Source organism: Acanthopagrus latus, chromosome 12 (genome assembly GCF_904848185.1).
Source record: "Acanthopagrus latus isolate v.2019 chromosome 12, fAcaLat1.1, whole genome shotgun sequence".
In the NCBI taxonomy this organism is placed as follows: Eukaryota; Metazoa; Chordata; class Actinopteri; order Spariformes; family Sparidae; genus Acanthopagrus; species Acanthopagrus latus.
Genome location: NC_051050.1, coordinates 5,891,356 through 5,909,187, shown reverse-complemented (window position 1 = coordinate 5,909,187; position 17,832 = coordinate 5,891,356). Strand labels below are relative to the sequence as shown.

Here is a 17,832-nt window from a genome sequence, read left to right as displayed (position 1 = left end):
CTGACTATGACGTGGATTTAAACAAACCATTAGGAATTAACCAATACATATTTTTTAGGGCAAACACCAATACAGACTATTAGTAATCAAGGAGACCGATAACTTATATTCAGTACTGATACTGGTTGCAGCTAAACATTTAAAAATACACTTCTGAAAATTATAGAATAACAAGTGACTGAAAACTAACTACATTCCTTAAGCCCTGTAAGTACAATATTGAGGTACTTTATTTCTGTGTTTCCATCTTATAATTCCACACTGCTACATTTTTTTGACAACTTTAGTCACTAGTTACTTTGCAGATTGTGATTAGTCAGTGTTGATAGGCTATTACTTGTGATGTGTTACTAATCAGACAGTGTTATGGGTGGGACATTGAGTACGGATGGCGACTACGGATGGAGAAAGGATGCTGCCTAAGTACTAAAGTACTGCATTTTCAAATGTGTATATTTTATCAACAATTGGATATGAACAATACTGATACAGATCATGGGAGAAAAAGCTGAATATTGGCGCTTATAAATGGCAAGGCCCATAACTGGTCAAATCTACAAATGATAACTTGAGAGATAGCCTGCTACAGATCTTATATAGGTGTATTGCTACCATTTCTAAGAACATAAGTGTTGCAATATGCTAACTGCTAGTGAGCTAGTCATTAGCATGTCACAAATGGGTTTCTTTTAACTACATTAAACATAGATGCACACATTATTTCAACAATATCAATTATCATCATCATTATCCTGTGAAAATCATATATCGTCAAAATGTCGTCAGAGCAACTTTTTTCATGAGACAATGTAACAATGCATTTTCTAATTTCAATTGATTGGCTTGAACATTTCCAAGAACTTCAAATTGGAAGTGTGTTAATCTTAAAAAAATCTGTCCAGTAAGAAGAAGAAAAACATCCTCATTCCAGGAAAAAATCAGTGAAAGCATTGCTACATTGTATGCAGAGCATTACAATGTTCTGCAGCACATTACAGACCCTGCTTTACATCAGTTCAGACTAAAAGGAAAGAGAAAAATTACATATGCAACATCTGTACTGGATTACACCAGGCAGTACCTTTCCTCTCTGTGGCCTTTGACCTTGCACGTGCAATCCATCTGAATCCAGACACAGGCATCCCAGCAGCAAATACCATCCAACATTATAGAGCATGACTGCAGGAAAACACTGCAGGTCTGTCTGCACTTCAGCTCTGTTCACATTGTGCCCACAGGCAGACCTCTGCACAGAAGGCTGATCCAGCTCCCAGCAGACACACCCACACACCTACTGGGTACACACCCTTCCACTAGTGCCGACCACGAATCTTGGATAAACAATACCTCTAATCTGGAGTTTGTGGGACACTGTAGCCCTGCCCATTAGCCCTTAGGGTGGCCTCTGTACACGCCGAGACAGAGGCAGAGTGAGACAAGAGAAAATGTACATGGAAAAAGATAGCAACAACAACCCAATGTTTTTTTTAAATAAATGAAACATTTTATCACTTTGCCCCACATAAAGTCAGAGCTAGCATCGGATGTTGTAGCACATTAAAGCCTCAACGTCCAAACTGTTTGGCAGCGTTCAGCTGACCAAACTAGATTGAGGGAGACAGACTGAACATCTGATCGCAGCAAGCTATTGGCACAACATGCTAACCACAACATCATGGGCAACCAAAACTCTACAAGAGAATAAGTGCTTGTTCTATCTGAAGGAGGCAGGATGAAGGAAAACAGGGATGATGTGAGGGAAGCCCCAGTGCTTTCACACATGGATGGATTCTAATCAGAGGGAGGCAGCACACAACTAGACCTAAAAGAGAAAAGAGTCTCTAGAGGGAAAAGCCGCAGTACCCAGATTAAGCGAAACAACCACATTGGAGAGGATGTTTAATGCGAAATATTCACAAAGGATTGTCTGAGGTTCATTTGATTTACACGACCGGGTCGATGCTCAGAGGAGACTTCTGCCTGCCTGTCGCTGGAAGCATTACTTAATGTTGATTAGGAACAAAAGGAGAGGTGGTTTCGCATAAACAGCAATATAAATACATGAGCACAGAGAGAGGTTGATTTGAGGTGAATAGGACCTCTGTGGGTACTTTAAAACTGCAGGGCAGATGTGCGGGGGAAATCAATGATCCCTTTTTAATTCTAAACAACTTCCCAGCACATCCTCGCCACATAATGGCTTCCAGAGATCGTCGCTGTCTGTACTGAAAACGTAAGCCTTGTTGGATTTTAAAAGCAGAACCTGTGGTGAAGGGGTGTCAGGACTCTTGCACAGGGTGAACACGGGGAGTAAACAGAAAGTAGAGTGAACATAAGTTGCTGATGTAGCACTTTTGTGACAACGTCCCATCACCCAGCATTTAAACACAGTTGATTTATCGTCACAGCATGGATACCCCATACTAAATTACAGTTTTGGAAATATAAATTATTAGCTTGAGCATGTTGAGGCTTCGCACGTTGAGAAAATTGCTCTTGCCTGTTCGTGACAAAAAGACAGAAACAACTAGGACACGAACTCTATTTCAATCTTCTTCTTTCTAAATCCTTGTTCCCCTCCCTCTCTTTTATCTGAGCAATAACCCACTTCCTCTTGTACATGAATTGAGGCCTCTTAGCTTGTCTGTAATTACTTTATTTTATAATGAAAACAATTACAAACCAAACCACGCCAAAGAGATGAAAAGTTACTGCTCAATCTATAGCAATGTGCACATAAAAGAAAAGCTTGACAGTGTAGAGTGATGTCCTGTTGATTTGAAAACAAATCATTTCTTTTTTTCTTAACAGCAAATTCAAAGCATGTTTCCTCGTCCTTGATTTTCAATTTGGTTAAAACTTTGCTCGAAATGTTGTGTGCCATTTATAAAGTCTTTGATGCACCATTAAACTTTCAGATCCAGAATCCATTTCCCCAGATTGTTTTTTGGGGATATTTTTTAATACTATTATTTTCTTCATTATCCTCTCATGGGAAACAAGACCTATGTATCCCACTGTCCCCCATCTGTTTCCGCTCTGACCTTTTGGGGTTGCAGCATGTGCAATATCAACAGTTTAGTTGAAGAGCTCCAAGCATGAACTGACCTAAAGTGTTTCATGAGACACTTAATGATTGTTTTCATCTTGAAGAAATAGCTCACTTTGATAATAACAGAGCTGAAAAAGCATTATTGGGGCTACAATTAGAGGGTTCATATGGCTATTTTTCTTGGAATATACATATTTTAATCCTATGAATTACATAATAATGTAATTTATTTACATATCGCTCTTTCAAGATTGTGGTCTACTACAAAATGTTTACATGCTTTAATGTTCAAAAAACACATGGGTTGTGTCTCCTCCTGACAGGCTCAGTCTGCTCTGATCGTCAGATCTCACAGCCACCATCCAGAGCCCTTTTCTAAATACTTTTATCTTTGATTCACACACACAAAACAGAACTGAAAAAATATGAACCTGAGTGTGAACTGGGAGTTTAATTGCATTTCTCCTACAGTACCACACTGTACCTCACTATCTTTCAGCACTATAATTAAAGGAATGTAACATCATATCACAATATCATCAACCCTCCTTGAGTGGTTTACTTTCCTCTGTCTCTGATATGATCATAAAGCATGAAACTCACAAATGACCTGAGAGAACTGTAAGTATCCTTTTTCCAGAGCCATTAGTTAGAGGCAATGGAAACAGGATTTACATTTTACACACTGGCAGAACATCCAGAATCGGTATTGAGAACCAGCAACCTGATGTGGCTCACTCATCCATGCTGGGCATTACTGGTGCTCCTTGGCTGCCTACATCAGATATTTAAAAACATCTTGAGACTGCCAGATGAGGAGGTCTGTCATAACATTTCCCAGCTTAAATCCCACATTGTTGCTAGGAAACCTGTCAAATACGTCTGTGCTGAGCAACCTTGTTCTCCTACAGAGCAAGATTAAGAGGAGAGAAAGAGCAGTTTTACTGAACAGTATTGAGATTACTGAAGGACTGTGATGTTTACTGTCATGAGAATATGTTCTTTTTGACCAACTATGTGAGCATCATGACAAGAATGTAATTTACAGAATGACTGATTCTAGCTATGACTGTTATGGAGTGATATTAGCTTTTTTGTCCACATACGAATGCACAATTCGCACTGATTCAGCTCTCCTGACAAGCAGATGATACAGTATCCAGAGTACAGTGATGACAGCTATAGTGGGTCTTGAAGCAGCAGCTCATGTCGTCCTATGTTGTTGGACGACAGGGATGGGATAATCTGTCTGATTCTCTTTACAACTCAGCTGGTTGACTTCGACCTGGCCCCTGGCGTCTTACCCCGCTTCAGTCAGCTGCTGCCTCTGGCCAACTAAAACTGCTTTTCCATCAAAATTAGCAGGTCTACACATTGTTTCAAACGTGGCTCAACCCACAAAAGACTCATCTGTAAAACAGTGGATAAATTCTTCCGAGCTTCCCAACTCCTGCAAAATGACTTTTTTATCACTGTCATAATTTGAGCCATTAGTTCCAACAACATCTGGAAAGAAGAGCCACAGCATTAAATTATTTCATCCTCCTACAACTTAGCCAGGTGCTTAACCGGATGCTACCCAACTCCGTCAGCAATCCAGGTATTTTCATAGCCAGGAAGTCAAGCTCCATTTGCTTCAAAGCACTGCCAAGCATCTTTCACAGGAATTACAGGGGCTTCATCTCCAACACTGTGTCCAGTAATAAAACGGAATTAATAGACCACATCACAAATTCTTTCCTTATTTACACGCCACCACTGGAGGTTGATGACGCGTCATTACTACGTACGTGGAATTTAGGGTGTTCATCCGGGTCTTTTGTTTAGATCAGAGCCAAGACAAGCCAATGTGAGGTAAAAATCCCTGTCTACTGCACAGTCAATTGACTTGGGTGTAAATGCAGAGTGCACAGATTCCCATTGCACAAAAAAGCCTGATCTTTGCAGGTTTAAGTGGTGATTTTTGACCCATGGAAAAGGGGTATAAGCATCATAGCCAGAAAGTGAATGTAAAGGAAGAAGAAGAAGAAGAAGAAGAAGAAGAAAAAAATAAAAGAATCAGAGATGGAGGAAAAAGGGAGAAAGAAGAAAGAAACAACTGCTACAAGCAGACACAATTGGCTATTATGATAATGATGGTGAATGATTGTAATGAGCTAACAATCTAAAGAGACACATATTTTCTCATGAGTTGCTGGCAGCTTATGAAAAAGATTTTTTTAGCTATTTATGTTTTGTTGTTCATGGATTGAAACAGAACTAGAAAACATCAAACCTGCCTGCAATTAAGGCTGAATGATGCCTAATGTGTAAATAACCCAACTGTTAATGCAGGTGTGAGATGAACATCAGGACTGTCGTCTGTTTAGTGTAAGGAAACACGTTCCTTGTAAAAATGACACTTGACTTCAACTCAAAAGGACTATTTGTAAGCAGCTGTAAACAGTTACAATATCTAACCTTTATTAACACTTTGCTTGGACATGAAAATTCCACGAAAGGTCACATCAAGCAACTCCTGCCAGACTTTATATTAAATGTTACACAGATCCTAGTAGATTGACAGAGTCATGGGAAAGTGTCAAAATGACTGATCATTTTTTGTTTCTGTTCCGGCTTGCCAGTAAAAAGCTGTTGTTTGACAAGTTTTATGAAATCGGCCTCCTCAGAGACCTGAGTGAAAACATTTCACTCTGCAATATTACGAGCAGAGACACGTGTCTGTGTGTGTCTCTCTCTCTCTGTCTCTCTCTCTCTCTCTGTCTCTCTCTCTCTCTGTGTCTCTCTCTCTCAGATTCAGCTAAAACTGAAAGCAGTCAGACAAACTGGATTCACTCTTCTGATGACATTCACGATGGAGAAAAAAGGCAGTCACACACAAGCTCTCTCATACTCCATCACAATTCCTCTTTCTGACACACGCATGCTGTATATTAAGTAAATCAATATACACACCTACACACACACACACCATTTAACAAGAGAACAACTTTCTGATCAAGAGTGAATGTGCTCAACAGTCTGCATGTTGACAATGGGGGTTCAAAGTCATCAACATATGTTCGAGTTCATAGCTCTGGCCTAGTCATTACATGTTTAGCTAAGGTCCCTGACCTCCAGGAGTGTTTAACATCTTATTGCACATTGGAGGCGCTGTAGATTAACTGGGCGAGTGCCATGTCTCTAAAGAGAGCACCTGTCAAGGGAGCCGCCAGCCCCAGACAGGGCATGCATCAAAGTCAGGAAACCCCAACAACATGGCCCCAAAGTCAGAAATGTTCCGCTTCAAAGACGACAGCAGCAGACCTCAGCGAAAGAAAAATAGATCTTGTTAATGTAGTGGTGTTGTTTTATTCTTTAAATGTGCAGATTCTGAGGAGAGCCAGAAACTGGACGACTGTACCTCCACATGGTCTGGTCTGTATGGAGTTAATGAGAAACAGGCTGCAGGGAAACAAGGAACATGTCCGAAATCACTCCCGCATTCACAATGTCATTTTCTCCACAATATTTCAGAAAATGCCATCAAAAGTAGACCAAAACCTGTAGATATTCACTTGACTGCGATATAAAACATTTCATCTGAGAGGTTAGAAACAGTGAATGTTTTACATTTCGGGAAATGCATTTATTCACTGTCTAGCAAAGAGTTAACAGTAACAACAATACTACAACTGTAGCATGTTCAGGGAATATGTAGTTCAAGACATATGGTCTATCTCATATTTTTTACTCAGTACAAAAAACAAATTGTTAAAATGACAAGGGGGTATGTGCCTGACTATTAAATTCATAGTTGGTGTTTTAAGAGCAACCCTGTCATGGATTTAAAAGTTGGTATTTTCAGATTCTCACACTGCAGATACAATCAACTTTGTATGTCATACATATCATATTGATATTTCCAAAATACATTTCACACCACATTCAAGTTAAAAGGATATAAACTGACTTATGTTAGGGTTTAGAATGGATGGTGTTGGCCAAACAGCTAGGTGAGATAAAAGTGAGAGATGACTGCCAAGTCACAGAACACTGTTCGAAACAGTGTCTCAACATTTCTAAGTTTGAAATCACTGGATACATCTGACAAAACACTGGGACGTTTTCCAGTAGTGTTTGAGGCAACAACACCAAGTAAGGAAAAACACAGTATGTCCCTACTCTAACCAAATGGTTTTTGAGCCTAAACGTAATCATACAATAAGCACAATATTGTACATAAAGAAATCTTTCCATGTGTTTTACAGAAATGCACATTTCCAACATTTATTGTGGTGACTGGAAAGGCCCAGGGTTTGAGCCTGGCATGTGGTTCTTTGCTGCATGTCATCACACCTCTCTCTCATCCCATTTCCTGTCATCTCTGTAAGTTTTGCTTTCTAATCAAGCCATGTAAAAGTTTAAAGAAAAAAAAAGGATATTTGGAGAGTGAGACCATCTGTTGAACACACAAAGACAAAACAAACAGATACATGCAGACATGGACATGTAAAAAACGGGACAGAGAGACACAGACATAGAGTCAGAGACACATTCAGACACAATAAAAAACTGAAAAACAGAAACAGATGAAGAACTCAGGATGAGAATGAGATGCAGCCCACTTAAGATATTTCAGTAACTATTAAGACAGATTTGGTGCAGCCTGTTCCTGCAAACATTCTCTCCAACACAAAACAGCAGGAGACGTCTTTGTCATCAGCATCATCACAAAGGCATCCCAATGCCATCCTGATGGATAAACTGTGTGCCTGATGGGGCTGGCACGACATGATATGGTCTGCTATGTTTTACTCCTCGTGCTTTCTAGCTGTACACTACTGTACACTGTAAAGAGAACCAGATCCCCTCTGATTTTTTACATGAAAATGTAAATTCAAACCAGCTTTGCCTTTCCTTCATTGCCAAGTGCACAGCCCTTGCTTTGTTTCCATTTCAAATGCAGACTCCAGAAACACAGTTTATTCTGCAAGTGCCAGTGTAAACACCTGTATGTATTTCAGGGGCTGTAATTTGTTCGGTTGGATTGATTATATTGCAGTGTGTGTAGTCATAACAAAACAGATTCTTGAATGAACAAGCTAGTTCATGTGGATTCAGATGTCCTGATCCATTTAAAATATTCACATCATCAAGTTCTAGCTGATGAATTAAATTGTATCATTACTTTCTTAATGTGGCATATTTCTTTTCAAACAGACATTTGGTCAGAATATTGTTTAACACTGAGGGATCTTAAAGGGAAAGCTGTGGCCTAATACATTTGGAGAGGAGGGCAGGCTGATTTGATAGTACAGGCAGAAAGTTGGAAAAAAGAAATGTGCTGACTTCAATCAACCATGAAGACATTGTATAATGTATAGTGACTGTTTAAAAAGATGGGTCTCCACACTGAATGTAAACATTCAACCCTTGAACCCTTGGTTTTTACCACTGACAATTCCAACAAAGATTTTATTCATACAAGAAGGCCATATCCTCACAAACATTGACAGAGAAGAGAAAGTGGCATTACTTTTCTTCCACTGTAACAGAAAGAACAGAAAGCAAGAAGAAAGGCAGGAGATGGACAATATTGTCACTGTTGTGCAGTGTCAGCCACTTATGGTTCTGTCATAGCACCGTCACAAAGAAAACTAAAGTGAGCCACAGTATGTGAAATACTACCTCAGCCCTGCTTGGAGCTCTCGTTTTAACATTTGATGTGCACCTTCATCACACTTCAGCTTTTGTGGACTGGCCAGAGTGTCTAACCAGTTTTCCTTGGACTTGTTGATTGCATTCATTATTGCAATGTCGGGTCATTGCTGAAGATGTTCCAGTTCAGGTGCTCAATTTATTAGATCTTAGAACACACAGGATGCATAGCACTGACAGCCCCCACTCAAATGTTGTGCGGCTTCCATTGCTGTTGCTGGTTTCACAAGTAATGTAGTAATGCAACAGTTGTGTCTAAAAAGATGTTCCTGACTGTTTTGAATACAGATTAAGTGCTGCAACAATCAGTTAGTTTCATTATTAATCGATCTGAAGATCCATCCATCCATTGTCTGTAACTGCTATATCCCTATATGGTGTCGTGGGGTTTTTTGCTGGAGCCAATCCCAGCTGTCTCTGGGCGAAGGCAGGATACACCCTGGAGAAGTCGCCAGCTCATTGCAGGGCCCTTCACTGATGGCTGCCATGCAAGGTTCCAACTGCACACCAGGAGCAATTTGGTTCTTGCAAGTTCAATATCTTGCTCAAGGACACTTCAACATGCGGCTCAGCTCAGCCCGGGAGAGCTGTGATTTGAACCAGCGACCTTCCAACCAGCTCTACCCACTGAGCTACAGCTGCCCCTGGATTTGAAGATGATTTTATCTATTAGTTGATCATCATTTTGTCTATAAGATGTCAAAAAATGTGGGGAAAAAAGGTAAATCCCAAGTTTTGTCCCAAAAAAATACAGTGATGATCACCACAGATTACAGGAGGTTTTGTGTGGGGACAAAAACAGACTGCTCATTATATACCCAGTAAATAATAAAACCAAAATATTACAGAGTGGTTGTGTTGCAAAAGTTTAAATCCATCCTTGGAATTTTAGATCAGATTTTTTACCCATTCATTTCATATTTAAAATAAAATAACACTAAATTATCGGATGGTTTTCAAATAAAAAACCATAAGACATGAGGCCCAAGCTACAATTCATCAAAACAGACATTTAGCTTCAGCACCCAAATGAACCCTTTTAAAGCCACATAACAAAGACCAGTGAGCAGACACAGACAGGTCAAGCACTCAGGCGTCTTAAAGAACACACACACATACGCACACTCACATAAACACAAAGGGTCATGCAAAGTGGACTAGTCAGCCAAGGACAAGAGGTGGGACGGCTAGTTGGTGCCTCCGACGCCTGAGGCGCTGCACCGCAGTGCTAATTAATGACAGACGCTGGACTGGTGGTTTTACAGACAAAGGCAGAAAAAAATGAATCCAGCAAAACAAGACCAATGGTTGGTATATGACTGTAGCTGCCTGCCTGTCCACAGCTACATAGTGTATAATCACCATGACAACTTGTCAGTGGCCCACACTCTCTCTAGGACGCAGCTGTGAAACCAGGCATAAAAGTGTTTTTTTGGAGGTGTTTGTTTTCAGTACTTATTGAGAATCATAATGGTTCTCAGCAGTCTATGTCCTACTTACATTTCTGCCAAAGCTCAAAAATGACTTGTCCTTGGGATTCCCCAGCAGGTCCTCCAGGTCATTTGAGGACAGAAGTACATTCTGTGTGGAAACAGAGGGGACATCTTCTAAATTTAAAAACCACACAGCACAGTTCAGGGCAAAACCAATGAACAACCAAACACTTGTGGTTATTAAATTCACCAGACTGGATCAAAACCACAGGAGTCAGTGTAGTTTTTGCTCTAAATCCTCAGATGATCTTTCATCATGCTTCATAGTATATAACAGGTTCTGCTGTTAAAGTATTAACTGCAGGAGTCAAAGTGTCTGAGCTTCAAAAGACATGTGGCCTCACATTAAACACCTCAGTGACATGTCAAAGCCTCGCTGTTTACATTAGTCAACAGAACAGTACGGAGAAATTAGATGAATATTCCTAAATGCATGTGTGTGTGTGTGTGTGTGTGTGTGTGTGTGTGTGTGTGTGTGTGTGTAAAACACACATTATACAACCAGAACTTTTTGTTTTCCATCTATCTTTTCTCACCTCCAAGGCATTGCTGACGCGTGGGGAGCGGGGAGGCTTAGGGGCGGCATCGCCACAGTGGGGAGGGTGATGGCTGCAATGCTGCTGGGCGGCATCTGGGTCACCCATCAGGAAGGTTAGCTGTCGAAGATGACCCTGCAGGGACAGAATTATCATATACAATGAGCGTGGTCAAATTATGTATAATCTAACAATTATTTGCTGTATATGGAAAGATAATGTTGCAGAGATAATGTTTTCTGCAAAAAAACTAAATCTGGTACTTTTCAGATGGCAACCCCCAGAAATATCTGGCTGTTTTCTATGACTTTTAGTTCAATAAATACTGTGAGTAACACAGCATAAACTCAACTCAACTAAAAGTCTAACAAAACAAGAACATACGGCATTCAATTTGATATTAGAGAGGGAATTTGTTATTGAATACTAAAACTTCAGTAATTAACTGCAGAACTCACATAGCTGAAAATAGTTCATGTAATTAAAGTTGTTTTTTAAGTTTCATTTTCATAGCAAGCTTATGATTATTACTTGCACTTCTACTGGGAACCCCCACCAACCACATTCAATGTTAATATCTTATGTTCAACAGTGCATAAACAGTGGAAACATTATGAAGCACAATTTAGAACAAAATCAAACCCATAATAATGCAGAAACACACACAAAATGAGACTAACTTCCATTAATATGCAGCCCTGTGCATGCTGGGATAGTTCCCAACACAGCAACGTCATGTAACTGTAATCACATGCTGATCTATGGTTCTAATCAACTAATTTTTCATTTATTTTAAAAAAAGAACAAAGTGTAATTAAGATAACTTCATCCAGGAAAATACTTTTGCAGTTTTTGTAGTTTCCAACCTAATTAGCAGGATACAAATAAACAGGATGTTTTTGACTGATTACAGCATGAATTTGTTAGGCCACACTTGAACAGGGTGCAGGTTTTTTTTATATCACATCTTCAGCTTAAAATCAAGCCAACCGTCTTCCAGCCATCTTGCAGTCGAGTGGAGGACTAAAGAGATACAAATGCTACATAGGCAAGACACATAAAAGCAAAGTACAGTATTGTATGTTTTAGCACTGCCTAACACAGAAAAATGCTCAGAGACAAGACTGTCACCACCTCTGAGTGAGGAAGTGCTCTGTCCTTGGGGCTCAGTAAAAAGCTGTCATCAGGAAAAACAAGGCGATGGAGAATCCATTTTATCTGGTGCTAAGAACAAATCCAGATGCTGTTTCTATAACTGTCCTCCTAACCCCCATTGTGATAGAGCTTGCTCTGATCCGCAGGCTACATGAGTGATCATTATAACTGGGACAGCATGTCCACAATTCAAAGCCAGGTGCATTATGGGCCTTCAAAATCAGCCTTTAATGGAGGAGTTTCACATTTTGCTCTTCTGAAAAAGATTATAAAGCACCATAGAAGGTAACTTAATGATGACTTTTCAAATTAATCTGCACTTAAATGTACCCTGTAGACATTCAAATCACTAGTAGTGCAATGTTTTTACAAATGGGTCCACAGCTTGTCTGGGCATAACAACAGACATGCATTTACAGCATGACTGTGTCGGGATACAGAGTCATGAGGTGAGCAATATATCAACCAGGTAGTAGGACTGACATGAATTCATCACTTTCATGACCTCAAGAATGCACATGTGGTTTTATTTTGGTTAGTAACTGCATTACCATTTAGCAATAATATAATGATGATGAGAATAAATGCAAATTTTGTGGGGTTTTTTGTGACACATTACACAACTCAGGTAGGGTTAAAGAGCTTTCAAGTGGAAGTGAGATGTCTTCATGTTGCGACAGTTTCAGAATAATGAACTTATGCTTTGTACAAACACTTATCAGTGTTTCCTCTGTAATTTTATGTAACACTGGTGCTTGGGAGGTAATTGAGGTTAGTGCAGGTTGCAGGGATTTCTACAAACACTTTATAATAACAAACAGAGGGTTTCTAAGCATTATGGGCAATGCATCTTTCTGTCTCTGATGAAAGGGAATGTGGTCGGGGCCAAGGGGCTGGAATATCTACTTGTGGGTTCTTTCCTGTGTGTGTGTGTGTGTGCGTGTGTGTGTGTGTGTGTCTGTCTCTCTGTCTGTCTATGCGCCACAACGATGAGCAATCATGTCTTTTCTGTCTTTTTGGACTGAACTGGACTACACACATGTGGCTTTCACCCAAGAAACCGTTGTTTTAAATACATCAGCTGGGTATTGCATATCCATCTGGTAATATCATTTGTTAGTAGACACATATGCAACAAAGAACAACTGAACAGATTCTAAAAGTAGCAATTTTAAAATCCAACAAGGCCATTCAGATATTGTAAAGTCAGCTGAGAGTCTGACCTGAGGTTAGTAGAAAAGAGGTACGTGAATTCAGCTTCTGGGCATCTTGAAAAAGAAAGAAATGGGAAAACTCACTCAATGGGAATAGGGTGTGGGTTTGATGAGTATATATGATGGTCTAATGGGCAGGGTGGCTTTTATGTGTTTTAATATCCCATCGCTCTTTTAATGATCAGATGGAGAATAACATAAAAAAAGGGAAAAAGAAGGTTGCAGAGTCTCTTACTTCAAATGGAGTCTCAAAACCCTCAATGATTCCTCCGACCATGAGCAGTCCATCAGTTCTGATCCCAATGCCGTGGTACACCCAGTCCACGCTCTCCAGCAAAGAGCAGTCAACATACAGTGCCAGCCGCTTGGAGGAGACACTGACAGCCACATGGTGCCACCTTCCATCAGACAAGCTGCTGACTGGGAACCTGACAGAGAGACACACGGGTCACAATGTAATCAATCTTTCTTTCCGGATTTCAAGGTTCAAGCGGAAGGTCAAAGAAAATGATTAAATGAAGTGATTTTAGTGCAGTGAGTTGGCCTGATTAAGTGTCCCTCAACGAACATCCCTGACAGCTCCATTTGATATTGTGTTGGGCTTGCATAAATCTAAAGAATTATTGAAATACAAATATTGCTTCTTCACAAACCAAACATACATGACATGGAAAAGAATATGGATCAAATATTTTTAATAAAAGCTCCATTAATAGACTTCTTCACTTTGGGTGCAGAAGAATTCCACAGCAAGTTCACAACATATACCTAAACAGATTATCACCATATTAACATGTTACACGAATGTGTTGGCAGACAGTTAACTCAACCAGCTCTTGAGAAAGAAATTTGGCCAGCTGGTGTTTAATTTTGGCCAACTGTGCTTTTGTGCTAGGCAGATGGAATACAGTGTGTTGACAGCGTTGCATTGATTAAAAGATATAAAGGAACAAAAAGATGTTAAGACAGGTAAAATATCATAGATCTAAATAGCTGGAGACAAGTCTTGAGTGATTTTATACAAGGTAATTTCATCTTCAATGTTAAGAGTTTACTCCACCAATTTAGCTTTAGCTTAATAATATTGTAACATTACAGTTTAAAAGGAAACAATCAAAAATCAATGCTGCAAACCAGAAATGATGTCCAAACAGCACCAAATCAAGTGACATCACTTCAGTTCAGTTGTGTCTTAATAATTTATAATTTAAAAAATTTCAGACTTCATGCAGGTCCCAATAAAGCAGCAAAAGGCTTTATTTTCGCCCTCATATGTTTTTTTTGGTTTTTTTACATGCTACCCAACATCTGCAAATACAAAGATTTTGCATGGGTCAAATCAGTGGAGTTCGGACTTTGATATATAATATTACACAGTGGACTAAATGACCAACTAGCAAGCTCTCTGCTTGACCTCTTGACATCAAACCTCAGAGGTGGAGGCCACCAATGAACATTGTTGATAGACATGCTGCTTTAAAGCAAAAACAAGGTAAGAAATAAAATCAACCATGTACAAACAATACATGACAAGTACAATATCTATGTGTCTCTATCTTTTAGCCCAGCTTCATCTGCTAAGGTACAGTGATGAATTGCTGAGGCAAAATCTGCCTAGAGGCGCCTAACAAATCATTTTAAAAAAGAGACTGCCAGACACAATTTAAAAAATACACATGCTGCAAACAAATACAATGCCACAGTGCTTTCTTTTGGCTTACAGTCCCATTTGCATGAAATTTATGGCAAGAGGCAGGAATGAGCATGAATGACTCTCAATTACCTGAGATGGATGTTGTAATCACCTTTTGACGTGTGGATTTTTGGATGATGAGTAATGCATAGAAGTAAAATGCTTATACTTTGTCATCCCACTGGTAGATTTTAAGAAAAGTTTAGCCAGTAAATCATAAATAAAAGCTTTAAGAGGTGTAACAGCACAAAATACATACTAAATATCCTACCCTAAATTTTTAGTCTGAAGTATGCAAGAAAAATTAAGAAGTGGGCTCACTCGTAGTGGCGTTGCTGTGTTCCTATGAAGATGACAGCATTAGCACTGATCCGCAGCTGCAGCATAACATGGCTGTTAGGGCTGAGCATGGTGAAGACACTGCGTTCATCTCTCTGTGGACTCCGCAGCTGTACCAGCAAACTGAACTCATCTGCAAACCTAAACAAAAACAGAGTCACAGACATCGACATAAGGCATTTTAAAGTTGAGCATGTATAGCTGACTGACTGAACAGCACTTTTTCAAATGACCAGTGACAAAATAAAGTGTACCAACAGCTTTAACTTAACATACAGTGATGATGGAGTATAATAAAGAGGTTAAGAGATATAGATGAAACTATACCCATCAGTGAGGAGCTGTTGAAGAGGGAGAGCCAAGGTGGAATACTGTCCCACCTGTAGGACCGGACACCTGCTGTCATCCATAGTCATAGAGGCGTTACTGTTGTTCGACAGCTGAAATGAGATCTCCTCTAGAATGTTCACCTCATCTGTAGTGAGAGAGTTAGTAAGAGAAAATAAATAAATAAATAACATTGTGTTATTGTTGGTTTACTAAAATGTAGCCTGTTTCATAATGAAGCCACTTCTCCCCAAAATGTTCAGAGTGGTTTTGGTACACCTTAATGTGAGGAAAGCAGATTTGGGGAGGGCCCAGTGATTCAATGGAAATTTCATTTCAAACAGAGACAGAGAGACAGTTACAACTTCATCTTTCATCTATCTAATTAATATAAGTAGCAGCCTCACAGGAGGGTTAGAGAGTCATAATGCTGGTTTCATAAAGCCCTTGGATAGGAGTTAATAAAGGGAAATTTCAATACCACAGCATGCAATCATTTTAGACAATAGTGTGTTTCCAGCTTTGTTGAAGCAGTTTTGGGAAGAACCTGTCAGATTCCAACATGGCAATGCCTCCATATATGAAAACCTGGTCCATGGAGAAATGGTGTGCCTTCACAGAGCCCTGACCTCAACCCCATCTAACACCCATAGGTGTTGTATTTGGATAAATTGACCAGTAGATCCATACTACGTGAACAAACAAGATAATGATTCAGCCAACTCGATAGCTCCTCCTTGGTTGATGCGTTGAAAATAATGCAACATGAATCATAATTAGCAGTATGGCGGATGAGGAGCTTGTGAAAAAAAATTATGCAACATACACTACTCAATATCAGCTAAGGATATTGGGATACAGGTGCACATATCGATTAAAGTCTAATGAAATGTGTTGCAATATTTTTGGGGACTAAAAAATATCCACAAAACACAGAATAAAATTGTTGTTTAATTATGTCAAAGAATAAACAATCAAGTGAAACACTAAAATATTCCAATATCCCTAACTCATTTTAAGTAATGTATGTTTTAGAGGGGCAAATTGAGCAATACATAGGCTCCCTCAAGTCTAGCTATAATCTACAGGCCATTTCAAAACTGAGAGAAAATATCACAATTTAGACCCTGAATTCCAATTAAATAGATTGTGTCATTATCTATTGGTTGGACTGCCCACCCAAAGTATAGGGTGTAATGTTTGGGTGTTCACAAACATTTGGCCATTCGATGTGGGTTTAGCAGGATTAGGGGACCCAGAAAGTAAACATCTGCAGCACTGCTGGCACTTAGGAAAAACCTTAACATGCTGTGAACAGACCGCTGACGGAATTATTGTAAAGCGGAAAACACTTACGGGGCCACTACTTTCCAAATCGGCAGAGGGCAGCTACAAATTCCTATTTGTAGTGCCCTACAGTGAAAAACGTTGCTGTACCACTCACTCACTGGCTTTACTGGCTCATCAGAGTAAGTATTAGGAGACTCCTTAACTTTGACTCCATGTGTGCAGGTAAAGTGCCATTCGTCATCTCCTGCCCACAGGTGGGCTTTGTTGACTAATCCTGCACTTTAACGACTCCTTATGAGGATTACAAATAAAGCTCTTCAATGTATTTGGAGAAATTGAGTCACCACTCAAAGATTGGTATTGTTGTGCACCCTCTAACCTGGGAACTTACTGAGATCATTCCCAACTTAAATGTCAAGGTCATTAAGTAAGAGGCAGTGCTGAAATTAATTAAAACAACAAAGAATGTGCATTTAAGCAACATGAAAGACAAAAAAAAAAAAAAAAAGATAAAAAGCATCCATTTTAAAGTAATGTACATAAGCAAGGGTGCCTGAAGATTACAATAGCAGCAATAAAACATGAACTTCTGGGATTCAACTGCTCAGATGGCCTCAGGGCCTTTTCCACAGATATGGGATTGCTACAGCAGATTAAACCCTACTCCTCTCAAGCACTTCAATAAATGAATCTTGGTCTATCAGCCCATCAGAGACTTTACACTCATCCTGACAGCAATGCCAGACACATCACTGGTCACACTCAACTGCCCCAGGGAATGGCACTGAGGGAGCATATCTGGTGTCGCACTAAAAATTCCAACACACCAGCCTTCCAGGAATCCTCAAAGATATATGGAGGAGAACCACTTAGTGAAAAGAAATGATTGGAATAATGGTTTGCTTTGCACTTTTAACCTTCAGTTAACAATCTTGAGGGATGTGAGGTCAAATAGTTTGCTAAGTAGCTAAACAAGACGGTAGTACTGAAGTTTTAAAAAAGGATCAGATGCACAATAACCGGACAGGATAGA

General features: G+C 39.6%; 1 protein-coding gene across 7 annotated transcripts in view; it reads right to left on the bottom strand.

Moving 5' to 3' along the window:
* Positions 1–17,832, bottom strand: part of si:ch211-196i2.1 (collagen alpha-1(I) chain) — a 104,512-nt gene that overhangs the window by 56,637 nt on the left and 30,043 nt on the right. For 4 of the 7 annotated variants that reach the window (XM_037116558.1, XM_037116559.1, XM_037116561.1 and 1 more), the window contains 5 exons: positions 15,510–15,657; positions 15,165–15,323; positions 13,386–13,578; positions 10,782–10,916; positions 10,253–10,333 (listed from right to left, as the gene is read on the bottom strand). In XM_037116558.1, the coding sequence (XP_036972453.1) occupies positions 10,253–10,333; positions 10,782–10,916; positions 13,386–13,578; positions 15,165–15,323; positions 15,510–15,657 (716 nt within the window). Of the gene's footprint in view, positions 1–10,252; positions 10,334–10,781; positions 10,917–13,159; positions 13,205–13,385; positions 13,579–15,164; positions 15,324–15,509; positions 15,658–17,832 lie in introns of those variants that run through there. The other 3 variants (XM_037116562.1, XM_037116563.1, XM_037116564.1) reach the window with 2 other exon arrangements.